This window comes from Camelina sativa, chromosome 16 (assembly GCF_030686135.1).
Source record: "Camelina sativa cultivar CO46 ecotype springtype chromosome 16, ASM3068613v1".
Classification (NCBI taxonomy): Eukaryota; Viridiplantae; Streptophyta; class Magnoliopsida; order Brassicales; family Brassicaceae; genus Camelina; species Camelina sativa.
In genome coordinates, this window is record NC_141895.1 from 30,346,942 (window position 1) to 30,361,670 (window position 14,729).

General features: G+C 32.2%; 5 protein-coding genes across 6 annotated transcripts; 4 read left to right on the plus strand and 1 right to left on the minus strand.

Annotated features, from left to right (window-relative positions):
- Positions 1-226: 226 nt before the first annotated feature.
- Positions 227-2,339, plus strand: LOC104752960 (transcription factor bHLH125-like). The gene is made up of 3 exons (XM_010475220.3): positions 227-712; positions 927-1,328; positions 1,993-2,339. The coding sequence occupies exons 1-3, from the start codon at positions 389-391 to the stop codon at positions 2,053-2,055; spliced, it is 789 nt and encodes a 262-aa protein (XP_010473522.2). The 5' UTR covers positions 227-388; the 3' UTR covers positions 2,056-2,339.
- A 1,029-nt stretch (positions 2,340-3,368) lies between these two features.
- Positions 3,369-3,497, minus strand: LOC109129560 (uncharacterized; the record flags this gene model as incomplete). The annotated part of the gene is made up of 1 exon (XM_019237877.2): positions 3,369-3,497. A coding segment is annotated over one exon (129 nt), but the record flags the coding sequence as incomplete, so codon positions are not given.
- An 82-nt stretch (positions 3,498-3,579) lies between these two features.
- EXPA18 (expansin A18) lies at positions 3,580-5,229 on the plus strand. The gene is made up of 3 exons (XM_019238019.2): positions 3,580-3,785; positions 4,006-4,321; positions 4,612-5,229. The coding sequence occupies exons 1-3, from the start codon at positions 3,641-3,643 to the stop codon at positions 4,922-4,924; spliced, it is 774 nt and encodes a 257-aa protein (XP_019093564.2). The 5' UTR covers positions 3,580-3,640; the 3' UTR covers positions 4,925-5,229.
- LOC104752962 (uncharacterized) lies at positions 5,194-7,061 on the plus strand. 2 transcript variants are annotated; one of them, XM_019237995.2, is made up of 2 exons: positions 5,767-5,906; positions 6,403-7,061. In XM_019237995.2, exons 1-2 carry the CDS (start codon positions 5,822-5,824, stop codon positions 6,942-6,944), a joined length of 627 nt encoding a protein of 208 aa, XP_019093540.2. In that variant the 5' UTR covers positions 5,767-5,821; the 3' UTR covers positions 6,945-7,061. The 2 variants fall into 2 exon arrangements, with proteins under 2 accessions (XP_010473524.2, XP_019093540.2); XM_010475222.3 differs by having other exon boundaries at positions 5,194-7,061.
- A 1,898-nt stretch (positions 7,062-8,959) lies between these two features.
- Positions 8,960-12,407, plus strand: KNAT7 (homeobox knotted-like protein). Its single transcript, XM_010475223.2, has 5 exons — positions 8,960-9,848; positions 10,764-10,884; positions 11,348-11,547; positions 11,652-11,783; positions 12,002-12,407. The coding sequence occupies exons 1-5, from the start codon at positions 9,564-9,566 to the stop codon at positions 12,140-12,142; spliced, it is 879 nt and encodes a 292-aa protein (XP_010473525.1). The 5' UTR covers positions 8,960-9,563; the 3' UTR covers positions 12,143-12,407.
- The last annotated feature ends 2,322 nt before the right edge of the window (positions 12,408-14,729 follow it).

Sequence of the window (14,729 nt, forward strand, 5' to 3'; positions counted from 1 at the left end):
GCTGAAAATTTTAGGTGGTACGTACGTGTAATGAAGGTGAGATGTATTATGTTCAAGCACATTTAAAACACATGTTCCCATTCCCATTTGACGTGATTATTAAATGGCCACTAAATGAACAGCACCAAAGTTTAATTTAATAGTAGTACTAGTACTTATTTATCACCATTAATTTAATCCCAACTACTCGTAACTTATGGTGATTTTAATTTCTTCGAGATTGATCACTAAACCTGTCATCACATCTGTCATCTGTCCAATTAAATAGGAAGAACAAACAAATCTTGGAGACAAGTATAAAGAGACACACAAGAAGTCGGAAAGTCACAACACTACAATAATAATAAACCAAACCAAAAAAAGTACTAATAGAGTTCATCAACTTCTAATGGATTTCGTTCCTTCAATGTTTATGCTTGATTCAACCTACGAAGATGGATTACTATTTTCTGATTCTTTCCTTCTTTCTTCGTTTGTATCAAACCAAAACCATGATGTTTGCGATCCGATCACAAACAAAATTGGTGGAAGCAAGAAGAAACGAAGTTTGTGTGATACATATGGCTTGAGTGAAGCCAACAAAAATGATGATGATGATGATGTTCGAGAAAGAAAGAAGATGAAGCATAGAGACATTGAAAGGCAAAGAAGACAAGAAGTTTCATCTCTTTTCAAAAGTCTAAGATCTCTTTTGCCTTTTCAATATATCCAGGTAACTCATCTAGGATATATTTTATTTGATATATATGCTTAAGAACTATTCTATAATTATCTGTATATAGTCCTTTAATTAAATGTTAATCAAGAAAGAATATTTTTATATGTTCGAACACGAGTTATTAGTTGTCTTTTGAATTGAAATGGAATATGTGTGTACAAACTTAGTTTTTGTAAGACAAATGACCAGACCCATTCATATATGACAGGGTAAACGCTCGACATCAGATCACATCTTTCAGGCTGTGAAGTACATCAAAGACTTGCAAAACAAGAACAAAGAACTCAACAAAAAGAGAAACCGGATTAAGAAATCCATATCGGGCACAAATACGACTGTTCCATCTACAGAGGAATGCACCAGTAGTTTATCATCGTCAACAACATCAACATTTTCATTAGGCTGCTCATGTGTAGGAGACAAACACTTTACAGTTATGGTCACACCTTGTTTGGTTGGTGTTGAGATCATCATAAGTTGTTGCCTCGGACGAAACAAGTCTTGTCTCTCGAGTGTTCTTCAAATATTGGCTCAAGAACAAAGGCTCGGTATAGTTAGTTGCCTTTCAACTAGACTGCAACAGAGATTCATGCACACCATGGTTTCTCAGGTAAAATCCATTACTACAATTAGAGAAAAAAGTATATATATATATATATATATACATGCATAATGTTAATAGTTACGTTGGTTTATCATATATAGTTTCTAATAATGTCTATATTTAAACCCAACATTTGTAAAAAATATGATGAACATACTTTTATGAAATTATTATTCCATCAATCATTAAAATTAATATTATTAACTTAAATACAACAATAAATAAAATATTATTCACTTTTGTACAACAATTAGTAGGGTTTGACCATTTCTTGGCTTGATTTTCTAACAAACAAATTGCTATTTTTTTCCTTAATATATATGCAACAAGAAAAAAAAACAAGTTCCTATTATATACTTATCTCTTATAATTTTTTCGGTAGTTTACATATTTATATTCTTATAAACTACACAATGAATTTGGAGTTGGCCGTAGCAAAAAAAAAAAGAGAATTTGTTAGAAATACCTATTTTGGTATATCTCTTTTCAAAAATAACATTTTCTGTGAACATTTTTATTTTTAATCTTTTTTACATAATTACAATATGTTATTTTTTTTTAAAATGGGTATTTTTGAAAATCACTATGCTATGAGCTTATACATGACTCTAAGTTCTCATTTTTTCTATTTTGTGTATAGTTAATCAATACTATGGTTTCAAATTTTCAGGTGGAGGATAGCAAACAGATCAATACTTTGGAGCTTAGAGAGAAAATAGTGAATATGATGTAGCATACACAAGATGATAAAAAGTTACGTTTCAGAAAGACAAAAAGAAAAAAGTTAATATGGAAAATAACTTTTTCGTGATTTGAAGTTTGGAGTTTTTAATGTATACTTTATATTGTTTGATTTTTTTTTTTTTTTTTGGAAAAAAAATATTGTTTGAGTTTATTAAGTGTTTCCGCTTACTGTGAGTGCTTAGAGTTAATATTAAATAATGCTTGTTTTTCTTGGCATTATATAATATTCTTCTGTTTAAATATAATGACGTTTTTTGGTGTTTCTAAAATAAATTTAACAGCAAGTTAGATATTAATTACAATTCAAACAGAAAAATATATTGACGTTTGAATTATATTTATATTTATTTTTAGTTAGTAGTATTAATTTATAGGAAATAAAATTATGACATGTATGTATAATCTGTTAAATATGGAGGAGTGGTGTGTGGAATACTAAAATCTAGAAAATCATTTTGAAGGGGACGGGGAGTGGTGTGTGGAATACCAATATAAAGATAAGTAATTGTATCATTGACAAAATGAAGTCTCGAATTTTAGAATTCGACACAAATAAAACTTGGGATCTTACCAAACGTGTAACAAAATCTTATGTCCCAAATGGACGAAAGCTCTAGTAAGCTACTATACTAAATGTCGTGGTTACTAACTTACTATAAACCCCAAGGCTATGCAGGTTGAAAGTGTGTACAGAGTCTAAAGTGTAATAACATTTGTAAGTCTTGTAGAAATCTTTTTTCGTTTCTTACATATAATGCCATAGTTATTGTCGAAAAAAATAATTAGCCAAATTTGTTGGAAAACAAAAACAAATAGTTAAAATTATAAAAATGTTAATTTAGTTAGCATGTTGATATTTTCGTTCACTTTTAGTTAATATATCAAAAATATATTTTTTAGATCTACAATAGATTATATCAGAAATAAAAATCATGCAATAGATTTTAAGTTTAATGAGAAATGTCGACAGAAGTATTAGTTCGAGATTTGGTTGTGGAGAATAGATAGACTAGTTAGTAATTGTCTTTTGTCCGAACATGATACGTGGTGTCAAAATATAATATATTCTCTTTCGTAGTCTGTATTTTGAAGTTTTAACAATATATATATATATATATATATATATATATATATATATATATATATATATATATATATATACCAATAACAATCTCCTTAATGCCACAAAAAAAAACAAACAATTTCATTAATCTTCCAGATATCATAAATGAAATGATATGGTATCCACCTAACCCCTTTGTTATAGATTTGACTAATAAAAATAAAAAAAAAATGAACACATTAGAGAATAAAATTAACTAAAATAATTAGAATGTAAAGGGAGGCGCAGACCAAAACAAACATGAACGCACGTCCATTGCTTACTTGTTCATAGTCTTCTTTCTTAGTGTCTCTCACGTTGAGACCAATTTTTTTTTTTTTCCTTTCAATTTAGTAGGAAAAAAAATTAAAGCCAATGTTTCGTTATATATATGAGATCTTATGCAATAGTAAGACTTGGCTTTTCAGAAACAAAACAATATAGTAGGAGCCTCAATAAAACAGAGTAAGAAATGGATCAAAATTTGTATGGCAAGTGCTTGGTTATTATATCGATGATGGCCATGATCGGAACATCAATGGCCGCATATGCCGGGACCCCATGGCGTACGGCCTCAGCAACTTTTTACGGTGACGAGACCGCCAGCGCAACTATGGGTAAAGTTCATATACTTCTAAAGTCTATTGTATATATAGAAAACAATATATGACTCGACTATGGACTCCATTGCATGTTATTTTTCGTAGTAACATAAAAATACAAACGCGAAGAAACAATAATGGCTTGCTTATATATAATACATAAATCTTTTGAAGAACAAATTAATTAAAATGTATTGAAATTTTTTTTAACATGACCATGATATACATCGATCAGGTGGGGCTTGTGGATATGGTAACCTATGGGACAGTGGCTACGGTGTAACCACCACTGCGTTGAGCACAGCACTGTTCAACGACGGTTACGCATGCGGTCAATGTTTCCAGGTAAGGTGTGTGTCGTCGCCTAACTGCTACTACGGTTCACCAGCCACCGTGGTGACAGCGACCAACATATGTCCACCAAATTATGGCCAAGCCTCCAACAATGGTGGATGGTGTAATCCACCACGAGTCCATTTTGATTTGGCTAAACCAGCTTTCATGAAGATCGCCAATTGGAAGGCTGGAATCGTCCCCGTCTCATACCGCAGGTATAACATCCACTAGACCAATATAGATACGTATACTAAATATATAGTGTGTATATTATTACAATTTCCACTTTTTTTGAAAGAGATGTGTGTATACAAGGGCCTAACGTTGTATTGATAAAATAGACAGAAAACCTATAAACAATGGTTTATCTAATCATAGTAATTAAATTCAATATATATATCTATATTCAAATATTTGTAAATTAATGAGATTTTGTTCGAATGCACCATTAATTTGCACATGCTACCTATCTAGAATATTTTGATGATCCTACATATATGTACAGAGTGGCATGTAGGAGGAGCGGAGGAATAAGGTTCAAATTTGAAGGAAATGGGTATTGGCTACTTGTGTACGTGATGAACGTAGGTGGTGCAGGTGACATCAAGACCATGGCCGTTAAAGGTAGCCGCACAGGCTGGATCAACATGAGCCATAATTGGGGAGCTTCGTACCAAGCTTTCTCTTCTCTATATGGTCAGTCTCTCTCGTTCCGGCTTACCTCTTACACCACTCGTCAGACCATTTACGCTTGGAATGCTGCTCCGGCTAGCTGGAGTGCCGGTAAGACCTACCAGAGCAAGGCTAATTTCTACTGATTTAGGTCATATTCAATACCGAAAAACAGGTTATTTGAATTAACGGTTTTGCTACTTGTTCTTGAGGCAGATCAATCGAGAGATTGATATTTTTATAATTAATAACTCCCTTTGATTATATGGTAGTCGTTAATTCTTGTATATTCATCATTGGCTGAGGAATAATTGTTGATTTTTGTGTGTGTTTAATTTTGCTTGTGTTCTTCATTTTTATTTTAGCATCAAAATTATTGATGGGAATCCCATCATGGGATCATTTGTAATTTTTTATTTTTTTTCTTCTGATAAGAAAATGACTTTGCTAATTCAAGTTCAAGAGTTACACAAAACATTAAAACGTCACCATTTTTTAAATAGAAAAATATTGCTAAAACTTTATTGTATAGATGATGTATTACTTTTATTTTGCATTTCCTCTAATATAAACAATGATTTCACCAATGCTTATATATAGACGTACACTTTACTCAAAACAATATCACGCCGCCTTTAGTTTCATACCCCAAAGACATTAATATAGCATAAAAATATGCATATATAGTAGGTTTGATTGGTAACGTAACCAAAGCTGTACAGAAAAACTGTAAGCTGAAGCTGTAAGCTTTTACGGAATAGTGTAAAGCTGTAAGAAAGAGCTGTACATGAAAGCTGTACAAAAAAGCGCTGAGAGTAAAATTTTTAATAAAATTTTTGGTAAAGTTTTTATGATTGGTAAAAATTTAAAGCTTTACCATTTGTAAAGCTTTGTTACTGTTTACCAGTCAAGCCCAGTACTTTTCTTTGTTGAAGATGAAATATATATGTATATATACTTAAAGATATTAATCAAACAAAAGCAAACCTGTCCCTTCAATCCAAAGCCTTCACCAAGCTCTCAAAAAAAGAAACTCATTTCTCATGATCGACTCTTCCTCTACACTTCTTCTTCTCATCTTCTCACCACAACACTCAAACGTGAATAACTCCACCAATATTGAAAATGGCAACAAGAACACTCTATTTTCCCTCTCTTCAACTAATAATAATCGTATTATTCCTATTCCTTCCCTCTCATCTCGAGTGTTCGACTTCTATTACTACTACTACTACTATTCAAGAAGCTCTCAACGAATCCTCAAGGCTTCTCGATCTCATCCTAAGAGACTACACTCTCAACTTCTTCAAGAACCAACATTACTCGATCAAGACCGGCGTTAACCAACGCGTTCATCTCCCATCTAACTACTCCGACATAAAACTTGACGCAGTTAGGTTCCGATGTGGGAGTCTCCGGCGATACGGAGCTCAAATTGAAGAGTTTCATATTGGCGTTGGAGCAATTCTTGAGCCGTGCGGTGAACGTCTTTTGGTTGTGAGACAAAGCTTGGGATCAAACTGGTCTAATATATATTACAAAAACTATGATCTCTCTGGTTATAGACTCGTGTCTCCGGTTCTAGGGCTCTTAGCTTATAACGCTTCAAACGACGTTGTTTTAGGGAATAATGTGAGCAGCTCGTATCAGATAAGTCTCCTCCTAGCCGATGCTAAAGAACCGTCCACGGTTGATTTCGGGAACGTATCTGGACCGTCGACGGTAGAGAGAACGTTTTTGGACAAGCCAATGTGCGCTACTTTCGAGCTCGACGGTAAAGTAACGTTTGCCGGAGAAGTGAAGCCGTTTGTGTGCGCCGTTAAAACCAACGGACATTTTGGTTTAGTGGTGAAAGATGATCCAAAATCGAACGGTGGGGGAGAGAAAGAGATGAAGAAGGAGAAGATCGGACGGTGGAGAAAGGTTGTTGGTGGGCTTGTTGGGTCTGTGACGGTGGGGGTGGTGCTTTTAGGGATGGTGGTGGCAGCGGCGGTGGTGACGGCGAAGAAGAGGAGGAGAAGGGCAAAAAGGGAAGAAATGGAGAGAAAAGCTTATGAAGAAGAAGCTCTTAGAGTAGTGTCAATGGTGGGGCATTCTAGGGCTTTTGTTGCTTCTGCTACAAGGACTTCTCCGGGTTACATGGAACATGAATGTGTTCCTAATTAATTAATTATGTATACGTTTGTTTCCTTTTCTTTTGTGGATTTTTTACGTATTTTTTTTTCTTTTGTAAAAAAGGTTTATATTTATTTAAATATATGTTGTTGGGAGTTTTGAGACATACATAAATATTTCGTTGTGGACAAGTCACATACGGTGATGAATTAGAACTAAGTCACTGATAAACATCATATTACCTATACGTATGTTAAATGAGGCCTAAAGAATTATAATTCTTGATGAACATATGTCCTCTGATCTAATGGTCGTTTTCTATTCTTCTTTCTTTTTTGAAGAGTCACTTTGGAAACGTTAATAATATTACACACGTAAAAAAAATTACGAACACGTACATTTGCACAAGTGTTTGGGCTGTGAGACCTGTACCCCGATGAGAATTTTTTTATATATGTCCAAACACAAAACATTATTTGGCCCATTCATAAGAAACAACTGAGTATGGGATCGTGACATCAGTGTCACTAATATTATCTCATTTTTTCTTTGATTAGTGGTCGCATTACTATAAGCTGAGAGGTAGTTTTCATAGGAAAAGGGACCACAAACTGTTTAAGATGTGAGATGTCTTAAATCTTAGGCTAAGAGAACGACAATTTTGTCCCTCTTTTATTTGTTTCGACCAACTCTGTCTCTGTCCCTCTTTTATTTTATTTCTTTCATTTTTCTATACAAGCGAATATTTTGATTTCATTGCGTAAAACAGAAGGGAATTTGTAAACAAACTACACAACAAAGGAGATAAATGGAAAATTAAACTTTTTCTTTATTGGTGAAGGCGTGTATCTTTCTCTCTTTTTTTTTTCTTTTTTTTTTTTTTTTGCATAGGAATCTGCAAAATCTTTTTATTCCACTTTCCCAACTGAGTGATGGACCAAAAAGAATTGAAAACAAAAGTGACCAAAAGAAAAAAATTGCGTTTTCTTTGGTAGGTCCGAAAGTAAAGATAAAACTGCCTTCAATATTTTCCCACTGAATCTGAAATTAGTTACATGAACGTTCATCATCATTCATCAACATCATATATAACAGGTGCCATTTCAATTTGATCTAAAAGTGTAGACTAGTAGTATTTCAAAATTTTACAATTGCACAATGGAAAGTGAGCAATAGTCCAATTTTTTTTAATAGTCAATATTTCACCGACCAAGCAAAACGCATATACACTTGTTTAGTTTTCCGATTTATTGGAGAATACTGTTATTGAGTTTCGTTTGCCGTCCAAAAAAAAATAAATTTAATAAGACTTTTAATTTATTTATTCCATTCGGTATCTTTTTATCTCAAATCACACTCGATTATAACGAAGAAATATTTAGAAAACTTTGACACAAAAAAGCAAAGAAAAAGAAACGAATTTTTTTAAAAAAAAAACTGCTACTATGTTTGGTACTTTGGTTCCACAATATGCTGATATACCTTGACGTAAAGTTATGAAAAATTGCACGTTAATAACGTGCTTTACAAAAATTCATAAATACTTGTATATGTATATGGATATCAAATGTAAAATGAAAAGCACTTTATTTTCTTGCCGTGACAACGATTTAAGACCTAATAAGTGATTCAACAACTTGAACTTAAAAATTAGTTGAAAATTTTGAAAAAGAATGAGGAAAAGAAAAAATATCTTCCCACCTTTAACGACAGGACCGGTAGACACACCTAATCCTCTAACACCCACTTAACAAATAGTAACACCTAATTAATAATACTATTTAATAGCATAACAAATATCATTGTCTATTCATTTAAAATATGAAATAATCAATCATGTGATACAGCTTTGATGCAACATTTCTTAGTCACACAACATTTCTTAGTTCTGAATTAAGCAAATGTAATCGCAGTATTAATATATAGAAAAAGATTTTGCAATTTTTTTTCAGATAACTAATTGGTTATGCAATTTGTTTTCAGGTAACTTGGTTATCTTAAACTAAATCAAATTAAGACTAGTTGTAAAGATAACAATCTCCATATAGAACAATCTACATACGTATGTGCGTTTGTTTTATTTTAGATTTGAGTCTTTTGATCACTAACATGTGCATGACAAAACTATATAACGATTATTGGTTACGTTATTATATTTTCTGTGTATATAGTTTGATCTATAGAATAATTATAGCTTACGAAAGAAGAATTAGTTAGTGTTATTTCAGAATGATTTAGTGTTATTTCAGAATGATTTAAAAACGTAAATCGAAGTATGTTTCTGATAACTAGCGTTTGTCATAACTTTATGTATATATGTATATATATTTAGTTTTATTATTAATTTATAGACACTAATATTTTAGTGTCACTTAAAGTTTACTATACATTAGAAAATGATACCAAATTATAAATCTTTTTAAAAATGTATATGTATATATAAATAAGACAAAAAAAAAGTATATATTTTTAGAAGGAAAATAAAAGGAGTGACAAAATAGATAAAGGGGAAAGAAATCAAAACAGCTTTATAGTTTATATACGTTGGTTTTGTCTGATCATTCTCTCTCTCTCTCTATTTCTGTAATCATACGAACCAAATCGACTTCAAGATAATTAGGGTTTTCAGACAAAGAAACATATCTCTCACCCTATTCTTGAGTCAAGAATATGCAAGAAGCGGCGCTAGGTATGATCGGAGCCACCGTAGGCGGAGATGGAGACGCCGCGGCCATGGCGGAGCAGAATAGACAGATGAAAGGTGAGATCGCTACACATCCGATGTATGAACAATTATTAGCCGCACACGTGGCGTGTCTAAGAGTAGCTACTCCGATCGATCAGCTTCCGATCATTGAATCTCAGCTTTCTCAATCTCATCATCTTCTCCGTTCTTATGCTTCCACCGCCGTTGGATACTCACATCATGATCGTCACGAGCTCGACAATTTCTTGGTACGTTTGAATATAAAAAAGTTAAACTTGTTTTCTATAAATTTAATCTTGTTTGATTAACTAAATTTACTATATCATGTTTCTTTTGAAATAATATTTAGTGGACTAACTATGATTGAAGTCATGTTCACTGCACAATCTTGTTAAGTTTCAAACAAATTATACTTTTCAATGATTTTTTCGGATTTAAAAAAAAAACCCAATTCGTAGTGAATTTAAACGTCAAAGATGTAAAACATTATCTCTTTTTTTGAGTTGACTAATTATGAATGATATTAATTATATTTAAGTAATTTTTTTTCTTCCATTATTTTAGTGGTTTTTTTGTGTGAATTTTATCGTGTAAGAAGTAATTGTGGTAAACTTCCATGGGAATCTATGTATTTTCATACAATTTTGAAATGTATGGAAACACACACATAGAAATTAGTATAAAATATATCTTTGTGTAAATATAGTTAGGTGCTAAATTCACATAGAGTGAGTCAATGTTAAAAGTCATTTTGTAAATTGAAATTATATTTAAACTTAGGTTAATCATGTTGGTTAACGTCGGCGATTGATTTCTTACTACACTAAACTAAAATTTGCATTATAGTCGAATTGACATTGCAACCATAATTTTGGAATTAGATTGCGAATTTCCTCTTAAAAGATTCGACTTCATTTAAATTTATTTAAATTATATAGAAAATAGGACTATAGGATCACTCCTGAGTTATCAAAAAAAAAAAAAAAAATAGGACTATATAATGATCGAACTAACCGCTCAAAAACACACCACACCAGAAGCACAAATTTATGTGGTGTATACACATATGAGGAAATGTTAATTAAATTTTAAATGAATTGAATAATTATTTAAAATGTGAGGGTATAAAATATAATAATAATAATAAATTAATTTGGAAACAGGCACAATATGTAATGGTGTTGTGTAGCTTCAAAGAACAGCTGCAACAGCACGTGAGGGTTCATGCCGTCGAAGCTGTTATGGCTTGCCGTGAAATTGAGAACAACCTTCACTCTCTGACAGGTTCTTTCTTGCTTTTTTTTTTTTAACATATCTTCATGATAATAATATAAACACCTCATAGATTTAGAATGTACTCTACTCAGAATTAGAAAGTACTACAAGATATAACTATAATTCTTTTTAAAAAAATTATGTTAGAATTAAGAGACTTTTAAAATATAATAGAGGTAGGCATCTAAAGGTTCTCGTTGATCATACCAGATATGAACAACTAGGAAATATATTAAATGTAATGTGTTGGTAGATGATGATAGAGAATATATTATATGCTTACACAATAAATAAAAACAAGATATGGAACTCCACGTAAAACGTAGGATTAATATACATTGATACGGATTTGTAATGTAAAGGGCCTTTTGGGCTCTATTCTACTTTTGGGCTTGGGATTGATCCGTGTAAATCTTGTAGTTCTGGAGTAACAACATTCATTATGTGAAACTTTGTCTATTCCCTCCCGTAGGAGCAACGTTAGGAGAAGGGTCTGGTGCGACGATGTCAGAGGACGAGGACGATCTTCAGATGGACTTCTCGTCGGATAACTCGGGCGTTGATTTTAGTGGTGGTCACGATATGACGGGATTTGGTCCGTTGCTACCGACTGAATCGGAAAGATCTCTTATGGAAAGAGTGAGACAAGAACTTAAACTCGAACTCAAACAGGTAAACTAAAATGTTTATGAGTTAATAAAAAAAAAAGGTTAATTAATACGTTCATGTTACTATTTATTTTCTTGTAATGACATTCGTTTTATTTTTCGGGTAAGGGTTTCAAATCGAGAATCGAAGATGTCAGAGAAGAGATAATGAGGAAAAGAAGGGCTGGGAAACTGCCAGGAGACACAACCACTGTCTTGAAAAACTGGTGGCAACAACATTGCAAGTGGCCTTACCCTACTGTGAGTACCTTCCTTAGCTTTTATAATTTTACGAAGCATCAAACATATTTGGGTCTACACTCAAATCCATGCAATTTTTTTTGTTTTGTTTTCCTTCTTAAAATGCTTAAATGCGTCAACATAAATCATAAAACAGTATATCGAGATTGAGAATTGCAATTAATCATGTAATGAACAACCACAAAACTGTAATGTAAACAATATGTGATTTTGAACAGGAAGATGACAAGGCTAAATTGGTGGAGGAGACAGGGCTCCAGTTGAAGCAAATCAACAATTGGTTCATTAACCAACGCAAGAGGAATTGGCACAACAACTCTCACTCACTCACTTCTTTGAAGTCCAAGCGCAAACACTAATCTCTTCTTTACTAATTACCTCTACATTTTCATACTAATTGCATTGCTTAATCATGCATGAGTATATACATACACGTAATTCATGTTACTGATGATAATATCGAGGTGTGATCATTACAATATGCATACGATTTGTGTTTTGAGTGATTGATTAGTACTACTATATTGTAAATTTGTAATCACAAATATGTCGTATCCATATATTTTGGAGCCATATGTGAACGAAGTCGTCCATAAAATTGTTACGTATGATTTTTGGTTTAAATTACTGGTATTCAAAGTCTCAACAACTTAACGACGGATACTTTATAGTTCTTTATTTGATATTATCATGTGATTTGTGTGACGATGACTTAATATTTTCATGAAAACCCTTTAAAGCAAAATGCTTTTCTTTTTTGTCGGCAAAACCAAATGATTTTACAAACATAATTGTACCGATCTAGAAATATATGTATATTAAGGAATGGTATCAGGTGAACAGAAAAAAGACTCGAGAGATTGAGAAATGGATCTTAATTAGAAAAGTGACTACATGCCCCCATCATTTGTCCACTACGATTCAGACAGAAGATCTGATCTGTTTATAATATATAGTAATACTAATACATAACTTCCTGGAAAACCCAAATAATGCATTATTAGTCTTTTACTATAAAATTATAGTATACTAATCAATGGTTGACAAATAAAGTTCTACCGACTAGTTAGTTTACTTAATCGAATGAATTTAGGTGTTATATATTTTCAATAACGTGTATGATATTTTAAGGACTCGGGTTTTGTAAGAATTTTATTATGTGGTTGATATATCAATGTTGTATATATAGATTTAGGTCTTTGGTTAAACACTTAAAAACCTCATTAGAATGTCAATTCAGTTACAATAATATAGAAACTTCTCAATTATATTCATGACCACCATATTTGGTACTATTTTTTTTTCTAACTGGAATGTATCAACAATTTATTCAAATAATGCTATATATCAAAGGTTGTCAACTCGTTGACGATTCTATATATTGCTAAGTTGGCCTTTTAATTTGTTCTTTCATACTATATAATATACTATATTTTAAAATTTTAACTAAACTTAATTTAAATTAGATTCTTGTTAGTTTAGATTGTAATGAATTAAATAAATAAAATGCGCACCTCCAATGTAGTGGTAGTCGAATCTATTTGTGTTAATTAACAATTTCTCAATCCACCACCTTCACAGATCTCTGTCTAAAATTCAGACAACAATTAACTATTTTTTAAAACACAAACCACTACAAACAATAATTTAAGGTAAATATTAATCCACTACCTCAAGATTCGAAAAAATACGTCTACGCCCCCCACATTTTCCAAGCGCAATAGAGATAACACACTAATCGATTAAGGTCTGGAACCCAAAATTAACAAACTTAAAAACAGAGTTTGGAAACTGAAAATTTTGCCCCAGGTTAAACATTTTTTTTGGCTATTAATGTCAAAGGCACTACCGTCTATTACCAAACTCAATACACGGGGTTGAATCTTGATCCAGTATGCCCCAGATGCTTCCGAAATGATGAAACAATAGAACATATTCTGTTCTCTTGTTATTATGCTAAAGAAGTCTGGGATCAGTCCAATATACCTATCGATATTTTTTTAACAATGAATTATGACTGTGAACAAATCATTACAGCTTTTTTAGATATGGATCATATGAATGGAATGACAGATCCAACTCCTTTACAACCCTTGTGGACTATGTTGCATCTATGGAAAGCGAGAAACAAATTTATATTTGAAAACCGCACAGTATCTCCTAGAATTCTAGCTCTTAGAGTAAAGAATGATGTCCATGACTGGTATCTCTATAACCCTCAGGTAAAATTAGATTCCTTTAATGAACAACAAAACATACCAAGGTGGAAAAGACCAACAAACACAACAATAAAGTGTAATTATGATGCTGCATTCGATAAATACACTAATCAAGCAACTGGAGGGTGGATTTGGAGGGATTCGAATGGTATATCAAGGGGGTGGGGGTCACAAAAATTGGGCTCAGCAATGTCACCTCTGCAAGCGGAAGCCAAAGCATTATTATCGACAATGCAACAAGCCTGGATCAAAGGACATATATATATCTGCTTCGAAGGAGATTGTCAAGTACTCACAAGGATACTCAATCATAAACATAATGATACATCGATTGAAGGAATTATACAAGACATAAGATGGTGGCAGACACGATTTCAATCTGTTGAATTTGTTTTTACCAAACGCTGTAATAATTCAGTAGCTCATCTACTAGCAAGATATGGATGTCTTAATTGTACTTTTTATTTTGAATGTTTTAGACCACCTGTTTGGCTAACACAACAATTGTATCAAAAATATTTCAACTCAGCAATATAATTCACTTTTCGACGAAAAAAAAACAAATAATATTTGTACGAGTTTCATTTTTGCCTTAAATTGATGTTAGTTTTTAATAATATGACTATGAGAACTACGGAAATTAATGTTAAAAATATATATACATGGATGGGATATGCAGTAGTACAATAAATATTACAAATTTGCCAAATAAAATGAAATTTAAAAT

What these genes read in the sequence shown, in the direction of transcription:
- LOC104752962 (XM_010475222.3), top strand. Translation starts at nt 5,904, where the DNA reads ATGGCAACAAGAACACTCTATTTTCCCTCTCTTCAACTAATAATAATC.
- LOC104752960 (XM_010475220.3), top strand. Translation starts at nt 389, where the DNA reads ATGGATTTCGTTCCTTCAATGTTTATGCTTGATTCAACCTACGAAGAT. An exon ending in TGCCTTTTCAATATATCCAG is followed by an intron (nt 713 to 926) that starts GTAACTCATCTA and finishes CATATATGACAG; the next exon opens with GGTAAACGCTCGACATCAGA. An exon ending in TGCACACCATGGTTTCTCAG is followed by an intron (nt 1,329 to 1,992) that starts GTAAAATCCATT and finishes TCAAATTTTCAG; the next exon opens with GTGGAGGATAGCAAACAGAT.
- KNAT7 (XM_010475223.2), top strand. Translation starts at nt 9,564, where the DNA reads ATGCAAGAAGCGGCGCTAGGTATGATCGGAGCCACCGTAGGCGGAGAT. An exon ending in TTAAACTCGAACTCAAACAG is followed by an intron (nt 11,548 to 11,651) that starts GTAAACTAAAAT and finishes TTTTCGGGTAAG; the next exon opens with GGTTTCAAATCGAGAATCGA. An exon ending in GCAAGTGGCCTTACCCTACT is followed by an intron (nt 11,784 to 12,001) that starts GTGAGTACCTTC and finishes GATTTTGAACAG; the next exon opens with GAAGATGACAAGGCTAAATT.
- EXPA18 (XM_019238019.2), top strand. Translation starts at nt 3,641, where the DNA reads ATGGATCAAAATTTGTATGGCAAGTGCTTGGTTATTATATCGATGATG. An exon ending in GACCGCCAGCGCAACTATGG is followed by an intron (nt 3,786 to 4,005) that starts GTAAAGTTCATA and finishes TACATCGATCAG; the next exon opens with GTGGGGCTTGTGGATATGGT. An exon ending in GTCCCCGTCTCATACCGCAG is followed by an intron (nt 4,322 to 4,611) that starts GTATAACATCCA and finishes ATATATGTACAG; the next exon opens with AGTGGCATGTAGGAGGAGCG.